We start from the raw sequence: 27,229 nt of genomic DNA, 5'->3' as shown, positions 1-27,229 counted from the left end.
TCTGTGCTGTTACTTTGATTTCATCTAGAATGAGATAAGCACTCAGTTCTAAAAAAAATTTTTGAAATGGTCATGATTTAGAAAATGTTCTCAACCATTTTTTTTTTTTAAATGCTTGTTGGTTGAAGTCAGCCAAACTCTGAAAGTCAGGAGTTGTATGTTTTCTCTCATAAGTGGAAGCTAGAAAGGATAAAGAAAAGTTGGTGGAGGGATCTCCTAAAAATCCAAGGGATATCAGTGGAGCAGAGGAAAGGGATCAGGGGGAGGGAAGAAGAATGGGAAAGGGAAATACTGGGGAATAATATTGACCACAGTATATTGTTACAGCATGTGCATATATAAATATGTAGTAATCCTATTATGTATAATTATAATGCAAAGTTATAATTATAATGGAATTATATGCTTATTGATATTATATATTTTGGCTACTTATAGAAAATCCTTGAATTAAATTCTGCAAAAAATTCACATAAAATAGGAAGATTAAAAATAAGAATAATTTTTAAAAAAGCTTATTAAAAGGGAGACTTATTCTGTTAGAAGTGTAAAGTTACTGAGCTATGTTAAATATAAGCTTCTTTCTAGTCTAGTCAAAGAGGGTACATGCTGGATGTATCCTGGGACTAGGAAAGTACCATCTAGCAGGAGAAACAGATGGCTGCCTGCACTTGTAACTGTTTACATTATGATCATTCCATAAAGTCTACTTTTAGTAGACCCAACATATTTACTATAGATAATATTATGTTGTAGTTATTAAGTACCTAATTAATTTTTTTTCTAAAAGCAGGAATAATAACACAGTAAAACTGTTTTCTACTATTTTTAAAACAGTTGATTAGTGACTAATTTATCATAACCAGATGGAAAATAATAAAAGTAGTGAAAAAATTCTCTGACACAGTTTGATTTTGACAGTGGCCTTACCTTAAGCAACATGCATAGCACATATAAGCATAATACCTCTAGAGTCCCCTGTGGATTTTGTATAATAGCTATATTTCACTTTGTAACTGATACTGTCAAAAGAGTCAGAATTTTATCTATAGTCATTTCCTTTTTTTTTAATGTGACAGTCTTCCAAGTTTGGTTTCTGTTAAAGAAGTTTTAATTATAAATGTAATTTTATAGTAATATAATTTAAGAATGACATGCTGTGAAAGGAGCAATTTTCAGTCAGTCATGGTGGTAAATACCTATAATCCCAGTGACTCAGGAGGCTAAGGCAGGAGGATCACAAGTTTGAGGCCAACTTCAGCAACTTAACAAGGTCCTCAGCAACTTAGTGAGACCCTGTCTCAAAAAAGGAGTGAGGCTATTGCTCATTGGTAAAGTACCCCTGGGTTAAATCCTTACCAAAAAGAAGAAGCAATTTCCATTCCCCCACATTTTAAGGGTGTCAACACAAATAACCTAAGTAGCTGATGAGACTATTATTGGTTGGGTTGAGTATTTATAATGTGAATTGTAAAATAGAAATAAATTCAGGATAAAACAGAGTGTGGATGGCTAAATTTTTAAAAAATCCATTATACCTCTGAAATACTTACAGATGAAATAAATATGTCTGAATATTATCACAATAATCTGGGGAGGGAATGGTAAGAGTATGAGGGTGTTGATGTGATGATAATAGTCATGAGGGAGAATTGGTGAAACTGAGAGCCAGGTGTACAGGAGTTTATCATACTGACTCTTCCCGTACGTATTTGAAGTTTTTGTAATAAAAAGGAAAAAAGTAATCAGTTATCAACAGCAATTTATAAAATTGAGTTAGGAACTCTGCGATTTATTTTATCAGAATACTGTAACTTCATTAAGGACCAACTGGACTCAACATAGAAAAAGGTTCAGACCTGAGTTTAGTGACTTAATATACTTAGAAGTCCTAAAATAGCATTTATATGAGCTCCATTTAAAAGTTCTTTTGAATAACATAAATACATTTAGGTAATTATCAGTCCTACCTATAGTAATATAGGTAGTAATATATAGTCCTACCTATAGTAAAAACATTTAGGTAATTCTCAGTGCTACCTATAGTCCTATGAATAGGAATATTCACAAAATGAAAAAGGTTGAAAATCACTATTTGCCAAAATTTTGTAGGATGTATGGAGATTAAGAACATTCTTTCTAATTAGGGGACATTCTATTAATTATAGGGAATTAAAATCTACAAAAAAAAAGTTAAATCCTATGCTGAATGTTTCTTAGAGCAATAAAATTGTTTATGTTGAATAGCTTATTAGAATGGAGTTGCAATTTTTACTCTGGTCCAGTAATTGTTATTCAACTTAGAAGTCATATTTGTTTCTGTGCTTTTATTTGTGTGTATGTGCAGATGAAATTCTAAAAATAAGGACATGTTATTTAAAGTTCATGGACAGAAGAGACTTTTTAAATTGTGGAACTGTATAACATTGAGCTATATACATTCTTTAATAGGTCAAGCCAAAAACATCAGTTTTATGTGGTTCAACCCAAATAAAATGTTCCTTCCAATCTTTGTTGATAAATGAAAGTGAAAGTCCTGACCCCTAAGTTACTGTAAAACCTATGTTGAGCCTCCATTTTGGGGAAAAAATGGTGCTTAAATGTGTAGGTTAGAGATAACCTTAACTGTTAGTTTGAAGTGAAGGCTTTATACTTAAAATAAATTTTTATATCACAGGATTAGTATTGTTTGGTCTATCATTCCTATCTCATAACTAGAAGCATTATAAACAAGGGAGTGTTAAGAAATAGAGGACATGGGGGATATTCAGATAGGTCTGACCAAGAATTACCTCAATGTTTTATGTTATTCAAATGAGCTCATGTTAAAGCCACCAAATTCAAGCCTGAACCTTTTTCTATGTTGAGTCCAGTTGGTCCTTAATGAAGTTACAGTATTCTGATAGTTTAGGATTGAAAGATTCTTCTCTGGATAGCAGACATTGTTGGCAGTGGAAGGAAATTATTTTGTTGTTGACAGAGAATACAGTAATGAGAGAAGTTTGAAAACAGATGAGAAGGTTAATACAATTTCTATTTCATAGGTTCTTTATAATTTTAAAAACTTTAAAAAAACAGATTTATTCTCTACCCTCTCTCCTTTTGCAGAATGCTCTCGTCTCAGGCCTCTCCTCTCCTCTTTGTGTATCCTTCCCATGTACTTTCCTCCAGCTCTTGGTCTTTGCATTTCAACCTGGGCTGCTGATTCCCATATTGCTGTCTCCAACACTGGTGTTGTACCTAAGCCTCAGGGTCAGGATCTGCTTTTAGTTAGAAAGAAATCATAAGAGTTTTCAGTCAATACCCACATTTGGGCCCCACCTCAGTCACTTAGGACCTTGAGCAAATTGTGTAACCTCTTATTATTAAGTGAGTTCTTACATAAAAACATTATAAGTGGTCACTAGTATGACATGGTAGTTATCATGATTCTTGAAATCTCCATTTTGGGAAAGAAATAGACACCTTAGGTTTAACACAAATAGAACACACTTTTTCATTTTCTTCTTTTCATCCTGTTTGCCCCTCTGATTTTGTCATGCTAGTAATATCACCAATTTCTGCCCAGTTGCTCAGGCCATGTTTTAGTTGATGCTCCCCCCCTGTCGTCTCTGACAACCAATCTCTATCTCTATCCTATCTTCAAAATACATCTGAAATTTATCCATTTCCATTTCTTTCCAACTCTGCTGCTACTGGTCTGTCAGTGTTTGGTCATGTATGTTGATTACCCAAGTGTTCTAGCAGACGTCCTGCTCCAAACTTCCATCTCTCAGACTCACCCTGTACTAGTAGACCAATTTTTTTGTTTGTTTTTGATTGAGTTCCAAACCTCATCTACAGTAGCCTCCTTTCAGTCCTTCAACCTGCTATGCTCATGTACCTATTAGGTCTTTGCTATTTACATGGCTGTTCCTCATCTCTTTAAGATCCTGGCTCAGACATAACCTCCCCAAGTGAGACCATCATGACCACTTGGTCAAACGTAACCATTCCCCTAAGTAACTTTATATTATATGATTGCTGCCCCCCACCAAATTACGTGGTGTTCCCCTTTCTCTGCTGCAATTGTTTTCTATTTACCTATCTCCTCCCCATCTATGTAAGCACCACAAATGCCAGGACTTTTCTTGTCTAAGTCACTCACTGTGTCTAGAGGAGTTCTTAAGTTTTGGCCTATAGTTTAACAAATATATATTGAGTGAATATTGAATAACAGTCAACAATTGTAGAAGGGTAGCAAAGCAGGCTGATTTTACACATTTTAACATAAAAGGAATGACCACATTCACAAAACTAGGCAGTGGCAGAAGCAGGATTTGAACTCGGATTCGTTTATGTCTTTTCAATCTCCATTCCATATAGTAGTGGGCAGGTCCAGACCAGTTTCCAGCTGAATATGCTCAATGTGATGCTTTGGAATTATTTGCATTTCAGGTTTCATAGAGGGTTGGAAAAAGAGCTAAAGAGAGGTTTATAATGGACAGTAGGTGTGTGCTACAAGATCTTGGAATTACCTTTTAAAGTCTCGTATCACAAAGTTCAATTAAAAAAAAATTCTTATTTACTACTTCACAGTGTATCTGATAGATGATAGAATGTAAATCTGACCACTGTGGTTAGTGAGAAAAACAGGAAGTACATTGTGATCCCTGGGCAGGGTGACACGCTATGCAGGACCCAAAACCTACAGGTCCTTGAGGAGAACATGGGAAGCTGACAGTTATAATTCCTCTCTTCTGGAGCTCACAGGTTAAGGGAAAGATGGCAATATCTAAAATAGGCAGAATTTTAGACTTTAGAACCAAAAAGTTCAGAAAAAGGGTGTCCAGAAAAGAGTACCAAGAATGAAGAGATAATGAAAGTAAATGGTTTGTAATGCTGCTGAAATGAACAGGATTATGATTTTTAAAATTTTTTTTTTTATAAAATGGAATTTGGTGGGGGGAAGTGGTCAGATTTATACTCTATCAGACACACTGTGAAGTAGTAAATAAGAATTTTTTTTTAAATTGAACTTTGTGGTAAGAGACTTTAAAGGGTAATTCAAAGATCTTGTAGCACATACCTCTACTACCCATTATAAACTTCTCTTTAGCTCTTTTTCCAACTCTCTATGAAACCTGAAATACAAATAATTCCAAAGCATCACACTGAGCATGTTCAGCTAGAAACTGATTTACACTACTGGTCTGGACCTGCCCACTACTATATGAAATGGAGGTTGAAACAACGTAAATGAATCCGAGTTCAAATCCTGCTTCTGCCACTGTCTAGTTTTGGTGGATGGACCCAAATATCTTTATTTATTTATTCTTATGTGGTGCTGAGGATTGAACCCAGTGCCTCACACATGTGAAGCAAGTGCTCTAGAGCTACAACCCCATCCCCGGGATTATGTTTTCCCAGCCCCAGGATTATGTTTTATTTATTTTTAGACTTTGGAGAAGGATCCTTGGTAATAGTTTTTTTTCCATAAGGTTGGAAAGTAGGAGACACCAGTTTCAAGTGGGGCATAGAAAATTTATTTCTCTAAAGTACTGGGAACAGGCTAAAATATTCATTCTCTAGAAGAGTATGTGTACTAAGGGAGATAGGAGTGAAGCAGACATGAGATTGTACCAACTGTATGACGTAAAAATCAGTAACTTAAAAACTGTCTGTGGTGTTTGAGCTGATAATGTTATTCACAGCATAACATCTCCTTGCCATGGAGTAGGTCTACTTGGTGATTCACAGAAGGTAGAAGCTTATGTGAGTGTGATAGCTTTACAGTACAGACAGAGGCAACTATTCAAATGCTGCTTTTGAGTTTTGTGACCAGTTGGTCCTTTTCATGTGATACAAATGTCACCATGGGTAAAGTCTCTTTCCTGTTCTTGTCACTTTATCACTTTGTTCTCACTTACCCTGTTTCTAACCTTTTGTTTATCCTTTCAGAGGACCTTTATGTATACACATGGCAACACCACATACCCTCATGCTTTTAACCTCTCTCCATTGCCACTTTCCTTGTACCTAGAATGTAATATGTACCCCAAAACTCAGTTTTAATAGTTTTTGCTTTTTCTAAAATTTGCTAGAAAAATGTGTTCTATGTAGAAATTAACAAATGTATAATGTTTTCTTTTTTGTGCTTTTTGTTTGTTTTTAGCTCCCTGTGCTGTCAGGAATCTACAGGACTTGGCTCGTATTTACATTCGGCGCACACTTAGAAATTTCATAAATGATGAGATGCAGGCCAAGGGGATTCCTCAAAGGGCTCCACCTAAGAGGAAAAGAAAGCGAGTTAAACAGAGAATCAACACTTATGTGTTTGTGGGTAATCAGCTCANTATAGTAGATTTTCATGATCACTGCTTATTTCTTTTGTCATTGAACTGTATCTTTTGTGTTCTTAAATGCATTTATTTTACAGGTATGACTTTTATCGTTGACTTTAAATAAAGAGGCAGAAATAAAATATGAAAATTCAAGTGAGAGCCTTCTTATCTATTATGCAAATATATTGGAATAAGAATATTTTGGGTTTGTGTTTTTAATGAATTCATATTTACTTGATTATAGAAAATTATGCTTTTATTAGTAGAGAAGTAGCAAATGAAGATGAAATAGAAAATGAATGTGATGGGGAATATCATGGAATTTTATAGATAGATAAATGAGGCATTTGATTTTGCAAATGAGAAAGTAGGCCTAGAGTGGTGGCATGTTTTGCTAGTTATATAGCTAGTTGGAGAAAGGGCTTGAAATAGTATTCAGCATTAGCGAAATCCCAAGAATCTGGCAATGATACCATAACTACTGAGAAGCTAATTTAAATCTGTACTGCTTACTGGTTGATACATGTGGTTCTGATATTAATGAAAAAAACTAAAATAGCATACATAGTGATTACAATAAAATACAAAAAGCATATTGATTTCTAGCTGTTTGAGATAATAAAATTGAAACAAAGCCTGTTGAATCATTGGAAGACTTGGAAAGTCATTTTAAATAAAAAATCACATATAATTAAGCATCATTTTCTAGTGGCCTGGCATTTCTTTCTTTCTTTTTAAAAAACTTATGAATTTAGATGATCTCAATATACCTGTGGATGTAGGTGAATTATGGTTTATGGTGGTCCGTGTTTGAACATCTTTGTTCAAACTTCTTTGTGCCTATTGCCAGCTCTGAAGGATGTAGTTTTTTTTTGGTTGTGGGTGGCAGGGTAACAGGGATTAAACTCAAGGGCACTCAACCCACTGAGCCATATACCCAGCCCTATTTTGTATTGTATTTAGAGACAGGGTCTCACTGAGTTTCTTAGCACCTCGCTTTTGCTTTGGCTGGCTTTGAACTCTATCCTCCTGCCTCTGCCTCCCAAGCTGCTGGGTTTACAGGCGTGAGCCACCATGTCCAGCTAAAGATGTAGTTTTATAAAAATTATTTTAATAAAATACTCATGTATATAAAGTCTTTTTATAAAATACATGTAAAGTACCAGGAATAAGTTCAGTGTAGGTGCATGTGTACATACTGTAAGGTTGGACTATTAGCATAACCAACGTCTGTGTGCCCCTTCCCAATCTCAATCCCTCCCTTCTCAGGGATTAAATGAGATTTATCCCTCAGGGTAACTCTGTTTTTTCTGACCTTGCTTTTTGCTGTTATTTTGCCACTGGCTTGTATTTACACAACCTGTATATTATTTGGCTTCATACGTGGCTATATTCATACTGTATGTATATATTCTTCTGTGGCTCTCTTATTCACTCCTTGCTACTTTTCTGAGGTTAATTTATGTTGTATGCAGTTGTGTTACACTAACAGTTCATAATTTATTCTATGATGGACATTTTTTTGTTCCTGCAAATAGTTTACTATGAACATTCTACATGTATAGTGGCTGTGAGAGTTTTTTCTTAGGTTGTACATCTAGGGATAGAATTACTACTAGATTATAGAACATACTTATATTCACTTTTACCCAGATAGTACAGATTTGTTTTCCAAAATAATGAACAATGTATGTTCTATCCAGCTATGTTTAGATTTTTTGGTTATACCACATCCTCACCTATATACACTTATAATTTTTTGCCTGTTGAGTAGTGTGAAATATCTTACAGGGACTTTGTTACTTATTAGGTAATGAGTTTTTATTTTTTAAATAATTTCAAGTATTGTTTTGATTTTAGGTTTCCTTTCTGAAAAAGGAAAACTTTGTCAGTCAAGTCTTATACGTTTTTTTCATGGGTAGTTTCTTTTTAAAGACTAACTTATAGGAGTTCTATTTGTAGCCTTGGTATTATTCCATTGTCAGTTATGTGTGTTGGAAATATGGTTTATTCTGAGCCAAATACGAATGACCATGGACTCAAGTTACCCTGAATGGCATGTACCACTGTGGAAGAGGTTATGTGATTTATGATAATCACAGAATCAAAGTCATAAATCAGTGCATTTGGTGATCAAGTGTGGGAGCATCAGGTAGGTGGGCTTATGGCAAGGGGGGATCTCTCTTCTGTAGGTTTCAGATGTTACACCGTCTTAGCTTTAGGACTGCTGCAGGCTAGAGGTCTGCTAAGCTTAGTGACACATTCTGAGAAGTTACATAATAGTCATCAGAAGGTTACACCTGATGCAGAAGTGAAGGTAAGTGGCTATCAAAGGGTCTGAGAAAGCCTGAGATAATAGTCTCTCAAGTTACGACATTACCTGTGTCTGCAGCGTTCTGCTTAGGCAGGGTCAAGTAGTCTGCAGGAGCTTTTAATAGACATGCAGCTTTTTCAGAGAACTTCATTTTACAGTTCCCCCTGTTGGTGCCATTTTCAGTTTTAAGTTTCAAATTCATCTTTTTACACCTTCAATACAAAGATCGTGAAAATATTATATATTTTCTTGCAGAAGTTTTTATGATTTTTTTTTCCTTTCACATTTGAATCCAGAATATACCTGGGATATTGATCTTTGGTCAGAAAATATGGTCCAGTTTGATTATTATTTTTTTCACTTGTTTGATCAATTGTTTCATGACCAATTTTTTTTTTATTGTTAGCTGTTCAAAACATTACATAATTCTTGATATATCATATTTCACACTTTGATTCAAGTGGGTTATGAGCTCCCATTTTTACCCCAAATACAGATTGCAGAATCACATCAGTTACACATCCATTGATTTACATATTGCCATACTAGTGTCTGTTGTGTTCTGCTGCCTTTCCTATCCTCTACTATCCCCCCTCCCCTCCCCTCCCCTCGCCTCTTCTCTCTCTGCCCCCTCTACTGACATTCATTTGTCCCCCTTGTATTATTTTTCCCTTTCCCCTCACTTCCTCTTGTATCTACTTTTGTATAACTCTGAGGGTCTCCTTCCATTTCCATGCAATTTCCCTTCTCTTTCCCTTTCCCTCCCATCTCTCATTCCTATTTAATGTTAATCTTCTTCTCATGCTCTTCGACCATACTCTGTTCTTAGTTACTCTCCTTATATCAAAGAAGACATTTGGCATTTATTTTTTAGGGATTGGATAGCTTCACTTAGCATAATCTGCTCTAATGCCATCCATTTCCCTGTAAATTCTATGATTTTGCATGACCAATTTTTAAAGACTTTTTCCTCTCCTGTGATCTACAGTGGTAACTTGATCACAAATTAAGTTTTCATGTATTTGTGCTCGTATATAGCTTTCTTTTTTATTTTATTAGTTTATATATCCCTCTGCTAAACCACACAGTTTTATTTACTATAGATTTACCCTAATTCTTGATATACTAAGCTAAGTCTCTTCAACTTATGTTCCAGGCATTTCTCGGTTATTCTTGAACCAGTAGACTTTCATGTAATTTTATGAACAGATTTTCAGATTACACATATACACAACATTTTTGGGATTACCTTGGAATAATATTGAATTTAAAGGTCAGATTGTGCCCCTCTTGCGAAGCTTATGATATGAATACATGAATGTGGTATTCCTTTGGGGTCTTATTAAAAATAGTTAACACAATTTGGCTCTAAGGTCTGTCATCTTTTGTTAGGTTTATTGCTATTCTTGTGTTCTGTTTATTAAAATGGTATTTTAGACTTTTTATTGATTTTTGTACAATATTTATATCCTTGTCTCTTTTGACTTTTCTAGGTTTTCTACACAGAGACTCATATCTTTAAATTTTAGACAGTTTTGTGTTGTTTTTTTGGGGGGGGATTTTTTATTTTACCTGATGTGTTTGGGACTTTCAGGACAGTGCTAAATAGATGTCTTAAACAAGAACAACCTTATTTCTTGTTTTATTAACCTTATGGTAATTTTTTTATATAAATGGCTTGATGGGTCTAAAAATGTACTTCAATTTTTCAGTGTCATTTTTTTGTCGTGGTTTTTGTTTTTTTGTGGTGCTGGTGATCAAACCCTCAACTTCATGCATGCCAGGCAAACACTCCACTACTGAGCCACATACCCAGCCCACTGTCATGTTCTATTAATGTCAATTGAGTGCATTTTTAAATTGTATTGTTCAGGGCTGAGGATGTGGCTCAAGCTCTAGCGCGCCCACCTGGCATGCATGCGGCCCGGGTTCGATCCTCAGCACCACATGCAAACAAAGATGTTGTGTCTGCCAAAAACTAAGAAATAAATAAATATTAAAATTATAAAAAAAAAATTAAATAAATAAATAAATTGTTCAAATCTAATATGACTTAAGTACATTTTTGTGCGTGTGCCTACTTGGCATAGCAAAATGATACCTAGTACACTATTTTATTTTCAGCTTTTGTTGTTGCTTATGTTTTAGATGATGTTTCATATAAACAAGAGATAGCTGAATTTCTTAAAAATTTATTTGTACAATCTTACTTGATGCTTTCTATTGACATTCACTTTAAATATTACTATCAAATGAATTGTTGAGCTATATGCCTACTATATTTCTTTTCTATATTCTTTGGATTATTATTTCTTCATTTTCTATTTTTATTTTGAAGTTATACTTTCCCTCCTGCTATTAGTGATTACACAACATTTTAATGCATTCACTTAATTTAATCACCTTAAATAATAGGACACTAACTCTGAGGTCATCACCTCAAAATGATGTGCTGGCATGTTTTACTTCTAAAATGTGAAGCTGTATAGCATACCATTGCTACTGTTTATCTAACCAATGTTAGATTAGATATACTCCCATTTGCACCTGTTTTTGCTCATTATTTCTTCCCTCCTCTTAGACCATCCTAATTTCCTTTTCCCAAGGGTATGACCTTTTGAGTTTCTGTTAGTAAAGGACTATGGTTGCAAACTCTTAGTTTTGTCTGACAGAAAAAAAAAATCATTTAAAAACTATGTCCATTGTTTAAGATTTTAGATTGGCAGCATTTCCTCTAAAGGATTTGTGATTTCTCTATATTTTGTCTTCCACTGTAGTTATTAAGTCAACTGATGGTCTTTCCTTTTTGGGGTCATCTGTCATGTGTATCTGCTTTAAAGATGTCTTAACATTCTTGTCTTTGCATCGTTAATCCTTTGTAGTTTCATATAATGTGCCTGCGTGTGAATCTTTTCATTTTTCCTACCTGCTATTTACATGTCTTGTAGCTGTGTTGAGTTGTTCTCTTTTGTCAATTCTGGAGATTCTTGGCTACCTTTTTTCCCCCTTACAAATACTATCTTGACATTTCCTCTCTGCGTTGAATTTTAGATCATTTCTTCAGATATATTCATGGATCATCAGTTCTCTTTTATGTATTTATGTATTTTTGGCATGAGGGATTGAACCCAGGGCCACTTTACCAGTAAGCCATATCCCTAACCTTTTTTTATTTTTTATTTTAAGAGAGAGTCTCACTAGGTTGCTTAGGGCCTCACCAAGTTGTCTGAATTTGTAATCCTCCTGCCTCAGCTTCCTGGATCCCTGGGATTATGATTGTGTACACAATACCTGGCACCAATTCTCTTTTAAGGTTGTTTGAAATTTGCTGGTAAACCCTTTAAGTGAGTTTTACTATCTGTTTTGTTTTCTAGTTCTGCTTTTTTTAAAGATCAGCTGGGTTGTTTTTATTAATGTGTTCAGTTCTCTAAATGATACCAGTCAGGAATTGGTCTTCATTCCCCTGCTTTTGAAGATTAAACACCCAAGAAACTCATAGAAAGTAAGTTTCATTTAAAAAGAGAGAAATGCAGGGATAGCAGACTTCTTTGGAGAGAAGAGGGCCCAGAGGTGGTTGTACTCAGGAATGAGTGTGTCTTGCTCTTTTATAGACTCCCAAACCTCCCACCTTTTCTTCTCTGTACTTGTCTAAGACCAGAAGGAGCAGCTTGGGGTAATCCTTAGCAATTCCTTGTGCAGGGAAAAGGTTAGCTATTAGCAACTCATTCTCTTTTCTTTGATAACCAGCCCTCCTCTTCTCAACCCCCATCATTCATTACCTACATTGACTGCCAGACCTTCAGCTGCTTGCCTCAGTCTGTTGAGAAATGTGATATTTCCTGTCCACCCAGGACAGAAGGCCTGCAGGCAGATTGCTTTTTGGCAAAGTAAGCATGTGGGGAGTCAGTACAATAGGCTCATTTCATTGGATTATCCTCTTCATCTCATGTACCCACCATCCTCATCTATTTGTCTCCTTACGTAACATATGGAACTTAATTATTTTGTATTCCTTGTGTGATTCCAGGTGTAAATTCTGCTCATGATGTTTCCATGGTTAGCACTTACAACTTTTGTAGTTTGTGGGTTTTGACTGAGTTTGTGTTGTACAGCTTTGACCATGGGACTCTTTACATTCTTAGTTAGGTCTTCTGGACCACTCAGGTGGAGTGGGATGATCTAGAACTGCACTAGAAGGCTACTTTGGAGTTATGACAGCTCCAGGGAGATTTTACTTGCTGCCTCCCCACTGTCAAGCCTTGAAATAGGCAGTTTTTCTTGTGTTGCCAGGGTGAGTAGGTGGGTGGGCAAGGCCAAGGGTGGGAAGTGTTCCCAGTTTATTTTTAAGATAGAGCTCTGGGGCTATACAGATTTTTCCAGGTGAGACTCCCTGCTTAGTAGAGGGGTTTCTATCCTAGTACCTCTCCTATTCCAGTCCCAAAGTTAATTTCACTTAGTTATGCAAATAACCTCAAACTGAACCAGCCTTCAGTGTTTACTTAGCCTTATGGGCTTCCCATTTCACTTCATTTTTGGACTTTTGTAAACACCTTGCTAACTAAATCATGACACATAAATGCATTTTCAAAAACGTGTTAAATATTTTATCTAACACATTTAGTTGTTTTTGGTGAGAGTTGTCCTAAGGTACTATCTGAAGGGCCATGTAATGGTGTGATGCTTGTTCTTACCCTTCCGAAGCCCTGTACTCAAAGTCAGTAATCAGTGTTCTTTTCCCCCCAGTTCAATGTTAACATAGGCTTCTAAATTAGAAAGATTTTAATCTATCCTTCTGGAAGAAGACCTTTTGAGTACAGATAATATTTATTATATTTTTGAGCTGAAATTGTAAGGCACTAACCTGCCATCTGGTTCACATTTTCCAAATCCAACACTGACAAGTAGTAATTGTTCTCGTAGTGATTGTATGAGTACAGTTGAAAGGAATTTGCTTTTTAAAAAATTTTTTGATATACTTTGACAATAAAACACATGAAAAATGCCAAGCATACTTAAGGTTTATTTAAAAGTCATCCTGTTCACATAGTTTGGTTCTTTCAGTCTTTTTGTATTTTAAGCCCCCAAACATCACACATGTAGATGTGAACATTTTGCCAAAAGAGGGCAGTATTCACCTACAGTAGAATGTACACAGCCTGAAAAGACTATTGTGGAAGGATGCATTTATTTTTTCCTCTTAAAACTGATAAGACTCGACAGAACTCTGCATTTACTATATTGGATTCCCAGTCTGATCACCTGGGTTTGACCATACAAGTTTTAATTTGTATTTCTATTCTTAAAAAGAGATTTGTTGGAAAACTTTAATTCTTTAAAGATAAAATCAAATCAAGACTCCCCCCACTCCTTTTTAATATCTGCTTAACAGAATGCCCAGAGTATAAGTGTTTAACTATCAATCCTGTTCTTCCAGACATCCTCAAAGAGGGGCCCACTCACTTCCTGGAAATGCAAGACAATGACAAGCCATTCTCCAGCCAGCACCTGCACTACTTTACATAGTTACACGTTTGTCCACCAGTTGTCTGTATACAAGATCATGGTTTCAAACATACAATTTTAAACATTAAATATTGAAGAAATCTGAAGTAGGCAGTTTGAATCTTACGTGAGTAAAATGTGTTGGGTTTAGGGGTAGAATATAGAAAAAGGAGGGAAACCATGTTTTTCAGAGCACCGTTTGCAGTAAGGTAGGAATTCGTGCACCTAGATCAACTCATTAGAACTGCCTGCCCTTTTAGGATTTGGTAATGTTATCAGATAAAAAGAAGGAAAACTGTTCTGCCTGGATTCAATAAATAATTAATCAACCTGAACTTCAAAAGGACAGCTAGGGGCTAAGAGGCTGGGGCTTACATAAAAAGTGCAGTGGAAGCAACTTTGGAAAAGTTTTTATTTGCATCACACTGCCTACAGAGCCTCTTGCACTCACAAGTCCCCCTTGTCCTTGGGAGTCTGATTTCTGCTTAGAGCCGCCCCCTGCCTTCAGCGTCGTAATGTGATCTCTCTCCTTCTGGATTGGCCAGGGGGTGCCTCTTCCCTGGGAGCTGCTTTCAGGCACTGCTCCCAAGCCTGGTTTAGCCCAGCCCCGACTATCCCCACCACCACTGCTATTGCTGCCGCAGCTGCTGCTGTCCAGCCGCGGATGGAGCAATGGAGCCCAGACTCCTCTGCTGGACCACTTGCTTCCTCCTGGCCAGCTGGTGTCTGCCGGTGCTGCCCTGCCCCAGCCGGTGCCTTTGCTTTAAGAGCACCATCCGCTGCATGCACTTGATGCTGGATCACATTCCTCAGGTACCACAGCAGACCACGGTCCTGTAAGTTCACACAGATCTCCCCAAGCCCTGTTCAGCCATGCTCTATTGCTTCTTGGCTGGACTGAGTGTAACTCCTTTTAATTTAGGATTTCTGATACTCTCCCTGCTCGCTTACTTGGAAGAGTTCTCCCCGCCCCCCCCACTTAACAAATAACTTCCTAGTTCTGCTCTGTTAGACTTTAAATTGTGAGACATGATGAGTTGGCGTGGATACAGTTCTCTTAACATCTTCAAGAACTTAACTACTGAGAATTCTCATCTTTCTTTTTCCTTCCTCTCCAAAGGGTTCTCTCAATTGATTCCTTTTCATCATCATCTCCTAAATCTTTGGGACTCTTAATTGGATGTCCGTCCCATTTGGAAAGAATGAATTTAACTTCAAGAATGTAGTTCCATTTGATTATGTGGTTTGCTCTCTGCTTCCTAGGAGTGTGATGTCCTCACTTCCAGCACTTTATCACTATCTGCCCCAAACAGTTCTGCAAATGGTCCAGCATAGCTCTCAATGCTTAGTAGACTTGCTGAGCAGCTACTAGACTAATTTAGCATTTAGTATTTAGGAGGCATTGTAGAATGGTAGAATAAACCAGAATTTAGGAGTCAAACAAATCTGAATTCAAATCCTATCTCATTGTTATTAATATTGGGATAAGAGCAGTATAATTGATACTTAGGTTAAATATATCTATGAAAGAATTAGTAGAGCAAATCTCTTATTATAACTTTCAAGCTTTATGTTACAAGAAGGGGAGGGGATGCTGAAAGACCATGCAATTCCAAGGGCTTTCCTTGGGCAAAGATGAAGTTTTTGTGATTGCATCATGTCTGTGGAAGACCGAACAGCTGTCAGAGTTTTCAAGTTTGTTCTTGGGCAGAGGGAAATAGCTCCTGGAATTTGGAGATATTAATGTTTAATATCATCACTCTAAATTTTTCTGTCCTAATCATGAAATAATTCTTAATAATGAAAAGTCCAAGTTGCATAGAAAATTACATGTATGATTCATAGATCTTTATTATTGCAAAACATTTTTTTTGGTTAATCTTATATGCATGCAAATATGAAGTAAGTCTTAACTGTAAAAATGGCAAGACATTCTCAAGCCTAGGGCCACTGCATATGGCTGTGTAGACAGCTCTAGAGGTGCCTTTAAATGCAGAACCATTCATTTGTCATTTTGTATCCACAGCTTTCTGGCAGATAGCAGTAAAGCCTTAGAGAAAGGGCAACTTGTCTAATCAACCAACATGACATTAAATAAAATGCTAACTAAGTAAGGTCCAATCTCTATCTAAAGTGTACTCCCTAGGTGTTTCAAAGAGCAGCACCCACTAGGTACTTCCAAAGGCGATTAACTGTAAAGACATCAGTTAGAGGAAGCCTGCTACCATGTGAAAAAGAAAGCTTAGACTCTGAGCCAGTTATCCTCTGTCTACAGTCATTCCTACCAAGTGTGTGGCCTTGTGCAAGTTGTCCACATTTCTGTCTCAGCTTCTGAAACTGTGAAATGGGGATTCAGATTGTGTTCACCTGTTATTTTGTGATTTTGGGGTTGGGGTTGGGGGAGTACTGGAAATTGAATTCAGGTTTGAACTCAGAAGTACTCGACCACTGAGCCACATCCCCAGCCCTATTTTGTATTTTATTTAGAGACAGGGTCTCACTGAGCTGCTTAGTGCCTTGCTTTTGCTGAGGCTGGCTTTGAACTCGCGATCCTCTTGCCTCAGCCTCCCCAGCGGCTGGGATTACAGGCATGAGCCACCGTGCCTGGCACCTGTCAGTTACTTTGAAGATTAAATGAGTTAGTGCATTTTAAATACTTGGGAAATTGTCTAGCCCTGTTAAGCACTGTGAAGTTTTAGTTGCTATTATCATATCTACAATTAAAGACAGGAGTTATAAACTCAAAGACCTCCAAGAACCTGGCTGGTTAATTTGAGGGGTGTAGGGTGAATGAAAAACTGCTGTGTGAGTAGAATGAGGGAGAATTATTGGCCTCAAGCTTGAGTGCATGGAGACAGTTGGGAGCATGGAAGACAGTGACGAAGGCAGTCTGGTCATATTTTTTCAAGAAAATATGGATGTCAAAAATAAAATTCTCGCCAGGTGTGGAGACAACTGTAATCCCAACTACTAAAGAGGCTGAGGTCAGAGGATTGCAAGTTTGATTCCAGGCTAGGCAACTTAGTGAGACCCTGTCTCAAAGGGATAGGGACGTAGCTCAGCGGTAAAACTGACCCTGGGGTTTAATCCCCAGTACAAAACAAAACAAAACAAACAAAAGAACTAAAACCAGAAGAAGAAGAAAGGAAAGAAGGGAGGGCAAAACTCCTAGCTTTTAAATATTAGTAGCAAATAAATTTTTAAAAAGTGAAAGGCAAAAATACCCAAGTTCACAAATGCTTTTAGCTGAAGGCCTTCAGTTTGTGACTGCTATTAAAAAATGGTGCAAAAGCTGAGAAATGAACGTAAAGCCAATATAAATTGGTGTCCTGCTCCTTTGGGGCTAAAAATCTTTGATATACAATTATATTTTTATGTAAGCAATTTCATGAAGGACCACTACTGATCTCGTTAAGAAAAGATTTGTGAAAAAGCAAAGCCAGTCAACCTTTGAAAGCTAAGGTGAATGAATGCTGGCTGAATTTTTCCTAATAGAAGCATCAATAGTTTCTGTTAAACCACACTTCAATTTATATGTATTGTCACTCTAACATAAAAAAACAATGCAAATAACATATTTAGCACTGCGAATGGCCAAAGTGGTTAGTAAATACTAGTTAGTAGTATTGCTATAGTTTTCTTGATTTTCTTCATCTTTAAATGTTTTTACAGTTTTAACTTGAGTACAGAAGATATTTTCCTCATCCATAGACAAGAAAACTTAAATGTTTTTAAAGATTATGATGATCAAGATTATAAGTTCAGAAAGATACAAAACTATCCCCTTAATTGTAACTTGATTCCATCTTATGTTAGTCAACTTTTCATCTCTGTGACAAAAATACCTGAAAAAAAACACAAGGAGGAAAGATTTCTTTTGGCTCATGGTTTCAGAAGCTACAGTCCATGGTCAGCTAACTCCATTGCCCTGGGCCTGATGTGAGGCAGAGCATCATGGCGGAAGGGCAAGGTGGAGGAAAGTGTCATCTCATGGCAGCAGGCAGATGGTGGGGGAGTGGGGGGGCTGGGCACAAGATATACCCTTCTAGGACACACTCCCAGTGACTATGTCCTCCATTGAGGCCTTACATCCTATAGTTTCCACCACCTCTCAATAGTCTACTCGATTATGAACCCATGAAGGTGTTACTCCATCAGTGAGGTCAAAGCCTTATCTAATCACTTCTGCAAAGTCTCACCTGAGCATTGCTGCACTGGGGACCAAACCTTTGCAGGGACATTTGAAATTCAAACTATAACACATCTATAAAGATGGCATTGTATATTCCAAACTAATATCCCTTACTGTACAGGAGACAACCATTTAGAAAATCTCAATCTTTTTTTTTTTTTTTAGAGAGAGAGAGAGAGAGAATTTTTAAAAATATTTATTCTTTTTTAGTCTTCGGTGGACACAACATCCTTGTTTGTATGTGGTGCTGAGGATCGAACCTGGGCCGCACGCATGCCAGGCTAGCGCGCTACCGCTTGAGCCATGTCCCCAGCCCCAAAATCTCAATCTTCATACTATAAATTTCAGTATAGAAAAATCTTTTAGAATCATAATTTGCAAACTATAAATTTCTAAAAATGAGCACAACATTTTAAGGGAGACTGTTCATTAATCAGAAGCAGTATTGTTTGATTGGCTTTAGTTGATTCCACTTTATCCTCAGGCCATTAGGTTGTACTTTCCAAATCTTAATTACCAGTCAAGAAATGTGATATTTTCACTAACCAACATATGGAATCAATTCCATATCCAATACCTAATGCCCAATGGGGAGTGGTTAAAATGTGGTACACATAATCAATGGAACATTATTAAACCATAAAAAGAAAATAAAGTCCTGTCATTTTAGGAAATGTGGATGGAACTAGGGGATGTTATGCTGAGTGAAATAAGGCACAAAAAGATAAATGTCGAACCTACAAAACTGTTCACTTCTTTGTTGAACCTACAAAAATTGATCTCATAGCAGTAGAGATATACCTGGAAGAGTATACCTCTCAGAGTAGAGAGCAGAATAGTGGTCACTAGAGGCTAGGAAAAGTAGAGGGCGGAGAGGAGAGGGAGGTTGGATCAGTATACCAAAATACAGTGCCATAGGATGAAGAAGTCCTAATGTTATACTTCACAACAATTCATTGTGTATTTTACAAAGAACTAGAGAAGAAAAGTTTAAAGATTTTCAACATAACAAATGATAAATGAATGTTTAAGGAGAGGAAATGCTAATTACCCTAATCTGATCATTACACAATGTACATACACTGAATGATTTCAGTGTACCACATAAATATGTACCATTAAAACTCCTTTTAAAAAATAAAGACATGAGATGTTCTTAGGATTCCCAGGAGTGGGAAGATGCAGAGGCAGATGTGTTCTGTCACTACAAAATGGAACATACTTTGAAAACCATATTGAGCACATTAGAAAAATGTATAAGCTTAGGGCTGTTTTAATGACTGAGGATTTGAAGATTTCCCCCAAAATTCTTAAAAACAAGTATGGGGTACAGTGGTCGTGTGCTTGCCTAGCATGTGCAGGGCCCTGGGTTTAGTCCCCAGCACTGCCAAACAACAACAATAAAAAAAAAACAAAGCAAAACAAAAAACAAAACTACGTTGAACATAGAATCCTAATCATTGAAGTGAAGGCATTTTCTTTATGTAGAAAGCATGCCTTGCCCTCAAATAACACAAAACTCAGGGAAAGATGGGGGTGGGGAATGGAAAATGACTTAAACTCAGATATGAAAGAATGGATTTGGCTGATAGAATCTTCGTCTTGTTCAAGAAGGATTTATTCAGTTCCTTTAGCTAGACTTTTGTTTTTTTTCATCTAACTCTCTGAGGTTACTTTGACCTTTGAAACAAAATTTTTCATAATTTTTTATAACTGATGTCACTTACTGGCTTTGAGCGCTCCCTCCACAGTAGTGAACAGGGATGAATTCTCTGGACCTGCCCCCAATCTGGTGTTATTGAAATGAAGGTCGACAGGACCCAGATGAGCTCTGTCCAAACTGAAATGTACGCAGTGGTACCTTTGGTACCGGTTAGGGAGAGAAATGGAACTAAAAGTTGGGCCTCTTTCACTATGAAGCTTTCTCCGTAGTAAGTCAGGATAGATTAACAACTACAGCAAACAACCCCACCCTCCGGGCGACCACCAGTAACCCCACTGCCCTTAGGCCTCAGGCCTGTGCAGTACTGGGAGGTGGGCTGGGGGAGGCCCCAAGGAAGCTGGATAAGGGTTGATGGAGCCCAAGCAGGATTGTGGGTGAGGGGAAGGCAGGCAGGTCGAGGGGTGGAGGCCGGGGCCTAGTGGCACTGCTGGATGTCATCCTGATAGAAGCAAATGTACAGAATTCTACACTTGGGAGGTTGCTGATGCCAGGCTCCATGTTAGTGGTCCTGGGATTTCCTATGACCTTACATGGTATGAGCTGATGAAATTATTAGAATGTGACAGAGTTTCCTACACTAAACTTCATTTCCATCCTCATTGTAGAGTCTATAAGTGAGGTGAGTGAAGCATTATGGGAATAACAGCTTTGGCTGTAATAGGAGGCAGCAAAACTGGTCCCGTTCTAGTTGAGGAACTACTACACACGTGGAAAGGCAAAGAGACTGGTGTGAGAAGAACCTCTTCTGTTTTGCATTTATGGAGTAGCATCTCCTTTATCAAGTAGATTGGTAATGCTGAGAGCAAAATTAAGTGCCAAAAGAGAAGGAATGAAATTGTAGAGAGAATTTGTTCAATTTCCCCCCGGGGGCATCCTGTGTAGGAGGTAGGGGCTCAGAGGTACGCTCAGTTGGGAGACACTTGAAGAGATGCAGTCATCAGGGAGAAGGGTGTATGTTAATCAAGTCAAAGGGAAGAAGTCTGATTTCCTGGGGGAGGGGAGTTAGAATGAGAAAAGGCCATTCTCTCTGATATGCAGATGCTAGCACACAATAAGGAGGTGGGGGGGTGTCAACATACTTTATATACAACCAGAGATATGACAAATTGTGCTGTATACATGTAATAAGAATTGTAATGCATTACGCTGTCATTTTTTTAAATCAATAAATAAAAAAGAATAGTACTTTGGATTAGACAAAGGGGAATGAAGGGAAGGGTGAGAGAATGGGAAAAGGAAAGATAGTAGAGTGAATGGAACACAACTTTCCTATGCTCATATATGAATACACCACCAGTGAAACTCCACATCATGTACAACTACAAGAATGGGGTCCTAATTAGGATAAATCATACTTCATGGATGTATAATATGTCAAAATACATTCTACTGTCATAGGCTGGAACTCTGGTAAGCTCTGCAGGAAAGGAAAAAAAAGAAGAAAGAAAAAAAAAAAAAAAAAAAGCACAAAAGAGCCCGGACTGATAGTCCGGCCTTCAGCCGTGCACTGCACAACTCCCAATTGTGTAGTCATGCCACGTGGTGAGCCTGGGGAAGAAAGAAGGAGAAAACAGAGAATATAGAAACCGAGAAGAAGGAGGAGTACTAGGAAAGAGAATTCTCTGTCTTTCAAAAGACAGGAGAGGTGATCAAATTTGGCAGAAGTTGGTGTAGCAGAGTGCAAATTTTGCCTCCAAGACATTGGAACAGAAGGAGAGGGTCAAAGGGATTTTGTTTATTTATTTTTTTAAATGGAGAGAGGTGGTTCTTTGTTGTAGGAAAAGGAATGAAAATAGTGTAGGAAGAGGGAGGATATAAGGGAAGAGCGATGAGTAGGGTTTTTATTGGACTTCTCAGTTAAAAAGGGAACTGCCAGTAAGACATGTGTATATTACACAAGTTAACTGGGATCCCAGAGTCTCCCTGGGTCAGGCAGGCTGCAGACCTCCTGACTCAGTGGACAGATGGGAGACCTCCTGCCAGCAGGGAGCCAAGACATCTGGAGGCCATTGTGGCTGCAGCAGATGGCCTTCCCCAGGCCAAGAGGAGCCCGATGCAAGGCAGAGAGAAACCAGCAATATGAAGAACAGCAGATGTTCAACCACTTGATGTTTTTGTGATTTTTTTTTTCCTTCTGTAACAATGGTATCTTTCACAAATAATTTTAACACGTTTTGTTTTACTTAATGAAATGTTAAATTAGTTGCTGATGGTGATTCAGGTTTGAATGATCTAAATGTTTATTAAAAAAAAAAAAATGAATAGGTACCAGTATGACTAAACCATCCTGGTGAGTTCCTTACTTAGTGCATATATGTTCCTTTCTGCTCTGAAGTCCAGGGCCTGCTTCTCAGGACACATGGGAGAGATGTGTCACACAATCCTCTGGCTATTGCATAAAGATGACCATGTCTGACCAAAGTTGAAATCACAGGACACTTTCCACATTCAAAAGGAAAGCATTTATTTATTTGAGGTGGGTCCTGCTGTGTTACCCAGGTGGACCTTGAACTCCAGACTCAAGCAATCCTCCTGCCTCACCCGACCAAGTAGCTGGGACTATATACAGGTGTGTGCCCCTATGTCTGACTAACAAAACACTTTAAATGTGCCTTTCTTTCAGGCAGTAGATGAACCATGAGAAATGACAAAGGTTTTACTGTCAAACTCTAGACTCTGCCATGAAAAGCTCATATATTTAAAACAAAAGTTTTATGTTTAAAACCTACCTTGTTCTCCTGTTCCTGGTTGGTTTGAATAACTTTGTCGATGCTCCCATGCTTCATCTAAGTAGAAAAACAAAAACCAAAAATGAAATAACCCAAATTACAAACTATGTGATTTTTTGGATTTTGTCTGGATTAAAAAAAAAAAAAACTTAAATATGGTTTCAGTGAAAAATACTATAAAAAAATTCTCAAGTCTGCTAACTTCATTTTTTTTTTTTTCTTAAACTAACAGAACCCAAAGTCCTCATTTAACCTCAAGTGCTGCAGAATGCTAGTGGTTAGATACATAATAGACATCAGTAATACTGTGTGCAAATGACTTCCAAGAGGAAAGATGTCTAATCCCTTCCTTTCTTCTTCCCTCCTTCCCTCCCTCCTTCCCTCCCTCCTTCCCTCCCTTCCTTCCTTCCTTCCCTTCCTTCCTTCCTCAATGCTAAGGATTAGATGCAGGGTTTCTGGCATGCTAGGCAAGTGTTGTCCCTCTGAGCTAAACCCCTAGCCCTAGGATATAGATCCTAAGATTCATCTACTCATCGTCAGAAGTGTGAGCCCCATGCTTAGTGAGATGAGGCTGTGGCCTACATGCATTGCAAAAAAACCCTAGAGGTTGCCCAAAGATAGACTTCCCAAAGTTTACTAATTCCTGGCATTTGCCATGAGCTGCCTTTGAGTTATATCAGATAAGACTCCTATGAAAAAAACCCATTTCCTCTGGCAGGAATATGGTCTTCTTGCCAATTAAATAGGATGACTTCATCACCTTATTAAATGAGCACCTACCAGAGTCTTGCCTCTGATACAATTAGAACATGAGTGGATTATGTTTTGTTTTTGGTGCTGGGTATTGAACCCAGGAACACCTTATCACTGACCTACATCCCCAGTCCTTTTTAAAATTTAATTTGAGACAGGGTCTTGCTCAGTTGTGCAGGCTGGATTTAAACTTGTGATGCTCCTGCCTCAGTCTCCCAAGGAGCCAAGATTATAGGTGTGGAGACTCTAGGCACGCATCCCCCCTCCCCAGCCCAGTGTGGATTATGTCTTATTAAGTCACAGTAGTAAATCTGGGGACACAGTGCTGCTCTTCCTGCCTGAGATGCATCCACACCCAACTTCCTGAACTCAGTCCCTCCTGCTTGTGCTACAGAGGTCAGCTCTGAGTCCACCTCAAAGAAGATTCCTCCATTTTTTTTGCTCATTCCCAGTCTTCATGAAATGCCCTCCGGTTTTACCTGAATCATGGAACATGCCATGTGGAATAAGTATTATTAACCTGTCTTCCTGACATACCGAGTCTCCGCAGGACTGTGAAGATAGACAGCATCTTTTATCTGTACCCTTAGGGCTTGTCCCCAGAAGATGTTAACTACAGAAACAACACTTTGGCACAGTGAGGGGTGCTGAAGGTGTCGCACCTTGGACAGTTTTATGTAGAATTCCACTCTGGAGCTGCAGGCCACTATGTCTAGCAGTGGGGACTCTCGGGACAGAAACAGTGTTGATTGTGACTCTGACCTACTGCTTCACCACCCATGTGGAGGATCACTCTCCTGGAAAGGGCGTGTGGTGTGGCTGAGGAAAATAGTTCCCCAAACAAAAGTCCCTGGGGAGAATGAGGCAAGGGAGGAAACAGAATTAGAGGCCAGAATTCTGACAGACAGACATAAATTTTTTTGTGGTGATGTATGTTGATGCTTAACCCTGAAATGCTGTGAGGGGTCGGGTGTGGGTAGGAGACATTGATGCAGATCTCTGTTTCTCTGCTTGGTGCCTTGGTTTCAACCTGGGGTAGACAGACTGTGAAATGGTTTGACCTGGATCAAGACACCTTCCTTCCTAGAACTGTTTCCTTTCTGGCTTACCCTGCCCTGTTACAGAGACAGATTTTTGCCACGGACTTTATTTTGGCCATCTCTAAAGTTGAGCACAGTTGGAAAGCAGTTGCAATGTGGAGAATTTACTTTTAAAATATTCCAAGTTGGCTAAATACAGCCACCAAATGGGGATTATAATACAGTCCCTAGGGGGAATCCTGGACGTTCTCACCGTACTGTCCCAAGGAAAGGGTACCATTAATCATTATCCTTTTAAACTTACCAATATTAATTCTAGTAATATTTGTTTTATTTACTCACGCCTTACATTTTCTCATTAAAGACATCAAGTGTCTGGGCTGGATGGTAGCTTTGTGGAAGAGAGCTTGCCTGGTATGTGTGAGGCACTGGGTTCGATTCTTGGCACCACATATAAATAAACAAAATTAAGGTCCATCAACAACTAAAAAATATTTTGAAAAAAGATATCAAGTGTCTGATTGCTGTTTTCAGTTAAGGGCAAAGGTAAAAATCAATGTTTCCCATCTACTTTTTAAAATATTATTTTCTCTTTTTGTACTTGTTTTATTTTTGATCATATTTTTCTCTGAATCATCGTCTATCTGAATCCTAGCCCATATACATTATTATATTAAGAATGGAACTTATACGAAGAAATCTTCAAGACTGAGATGTACCTCAGGGGTAGAGTGCTTGCTCAGCATGTGTGTGGTCCTGGGATCGATCCCCAGTACCATAGAGGAAGGAAGGAGGGAAGGAAGGAAGGAAGGAAGGAAGGAAGGAAGGAAGGAAGGAAGGAAGGCAATATAGGTCATTATTAGGCACTGATGGATTTTACGTATGCTATTGAATGTCCATTTGCCATTATCTAGTACAATGTTGTGCAAAACTTCTTGTGTACCTTTTTGGACTTTTTTCCTCTGATGGATTTGAAAAAACAAGATTTGGCCAGGGTAGTAGAGAGTCACCTGACTGAAGCTATCATGGATACACTTGGTTTCCGCAGTCCCCAGCCGCTCCCTCAGTTTAAGAAGGGCTTTTTGTTTTATAACCTTCAAGTTCTGAGCAGTTGTAGTTGTTCTGTACAGGGCACAATCCTGAAGGATCCTGTGTCGTGTCTGTGAGGCTTGGATGGCACCTCCCATAGTCCTGGCCAATTTGGACCACACAGTTGTGAATATGATTCTAATCACGCTTAGAATAAATTCCAACAAAGGCATATGACTGTTCTGGCCCCAGAGCCACCACTATATTTTAGCAAGCTGCTTGGTGTAGTGGAAAGAGGAAATTCTTCCAAGTTCTTACTGACCATAATACAGTTCCTAGTTTTCTTAGCCATGAACATCATAGTTCTGAACAAAGTTTCATACCAGTGGAAACCATGGCTTGTACATTGTGCATGTTTTTCAATGTCTAGCTTGCACTTATCAGAAATCTGAGATGAAGGGAGACTCAGGAAAATTCTCCCTTCATTTTTCCATTGGGAGGTATGTTTGGGAAAGAAGGAGAAATCTTTTTAAGATTTAGAAATTAGATTAAGAAATCTTAATCTAATTTAATCTAATTAAATCTTAATCTTTGTTTTTGTGTATGCACAGCTGAAAGAGTGTAGAATTTTAGTTTTTTAAAATAAAAGAGAATCCTTGGAGAAGTACAATATAGCAGTCTAGAAAGGATCAGGAAACTCTGGAGATCTAGAAGGAACCCAGAAGGGGCAGGGCGCAAACTGGGAAAGGAAACCACTTTTGAGCTCCAATCTCTTGGGAACAGGAGAGGAGTGAAACCAGCCTTAATATCGGGAGAGAGTGGATTGCAGACAAATAGAGCAATTCCCCAGACAGTCCGTGAAGAAACTGGTTTCCTGCTGGCAAGGGTGGGGGGGTCTGTTTAACATCTGAGCACACAGACCTCAATCTGAGATTTGAGACAAGTATATACAAACCTATTTTAAAAGGTAAGGTCCTTCTGCTCTGTATTTCAGTGCTCTATTTCAGAGCATATGTACTTGCTCCTTGACAGCTTTAATCAGCGTTTATATTTACTTACTTAATCTTTCCCCCTGACATTATAAACTCTGCAAAGTAAGGGATCATTCTCTCTTAGTTAACACTGTATCCTCAGGTCATCGGAGAATCGGGAACATAGGAGGTACTCAATAAGCATTTTTCAGGTGAAGGAACTTTCAACATTTCCATTAATAATGCGGCAATGGTGGTACATGCCTGTAATCTTAGCTACTGGGGAAGATGAAGCAGGAGGATCATGGGTTTGAGGTCAACTTGGACAACATAAGTGACACTACGTCTAAAAAAAAAAGTGACAACAGCAAGCCTATCTTGTGTGCATGTCAGTTGACTAAATGTAGAAAGACATCTGCATATAGATCCTCAGCAGTTTTTACAACCCCCTGGAAAGCACATATTATCTTTAACATTTTACAGATTCAGCTTTGCATCTGCCACCTGCTCCTCTGCTGGGAAAGAGCAAGGTCTTTCCTTCTAACAACAGAACAAGGAGGTAAGATGGGTTTTGTGTTTATTTGTTTTTTTAAATATTTATTTTTTAGTTGTAGTTGAACACAATGCCTTTAATTTATTCATTTATTTTTATG

At 38.0% G+C, this 27,229-nt stretch overlaps 2 protein-coding genes across 3 annotated transcripts in view; both read left to right on the top strand.

The window, feature by feature from the left end:
• Pcmtd1 (protein-L-isoaspartate (D-aspartate) O-methyltransferase domain containing 1) overlaps positions 1–12,528 on the top strand; it is a 44,445-nt gene extending 31,917 nt beyond the window's left edge. The window contains exons 5-7 of the mRNA XM_015485691.2: positions 6,155–6,382; positions 8,516–8,640; positions 12,385–12,528. Of these exons, the coding sequence (XP_015341177.1) occupies positions 6,155–6,382; positions 8,516–8,640; positions 12,385–12,528 (497 nt within the window). The remainder of the gene's footprint in view (positions 1–6,154; positions 6,383–8,515; positions 8,641–12,384) is intronic.
• A 1,979-nt stretch (positions 12,529–14,507) lies between these two features.
• Pxdnl (peroxidasin like) overlaps positions 14,508–27,229 on the top strand; it is a 488,149-nt gene continuing 475,427 nt past the window's right edge. Inside the window, exon 1 of one of the 2 annotated variants that reach the window (XM_048782891.1) lies at positions 14,508–14,975. In XM_048782891.1, coding sequence (XP_048638848.1) covers positions 14,812–14,975 — 164 coding nt within the window. In that variant the 5' untranslated portion in view covers positions 14,508–14,811. The remainder of the gene's footprint in view (positions 14,976–27,229) is intronic. The other variant, XM_048782890.1, reaches the window with a different exon arrangement.

Source organism: Marmota marmota, unplaced genomic scaffold (genome assembly GCF_001458135.2).
Source record: "Marmota marmota marmota unplaced genomic scaffold, marMar, whole genome shotgun sequence".
NCBI lineage: Eukaryota > Metazoa > Chordata > Mammalia > Rodentia > Sciuridae > Marmota > Marmota marmota.
This window is presented reverse-complemented; position numbering and strand designations above follow the sequence as displayed.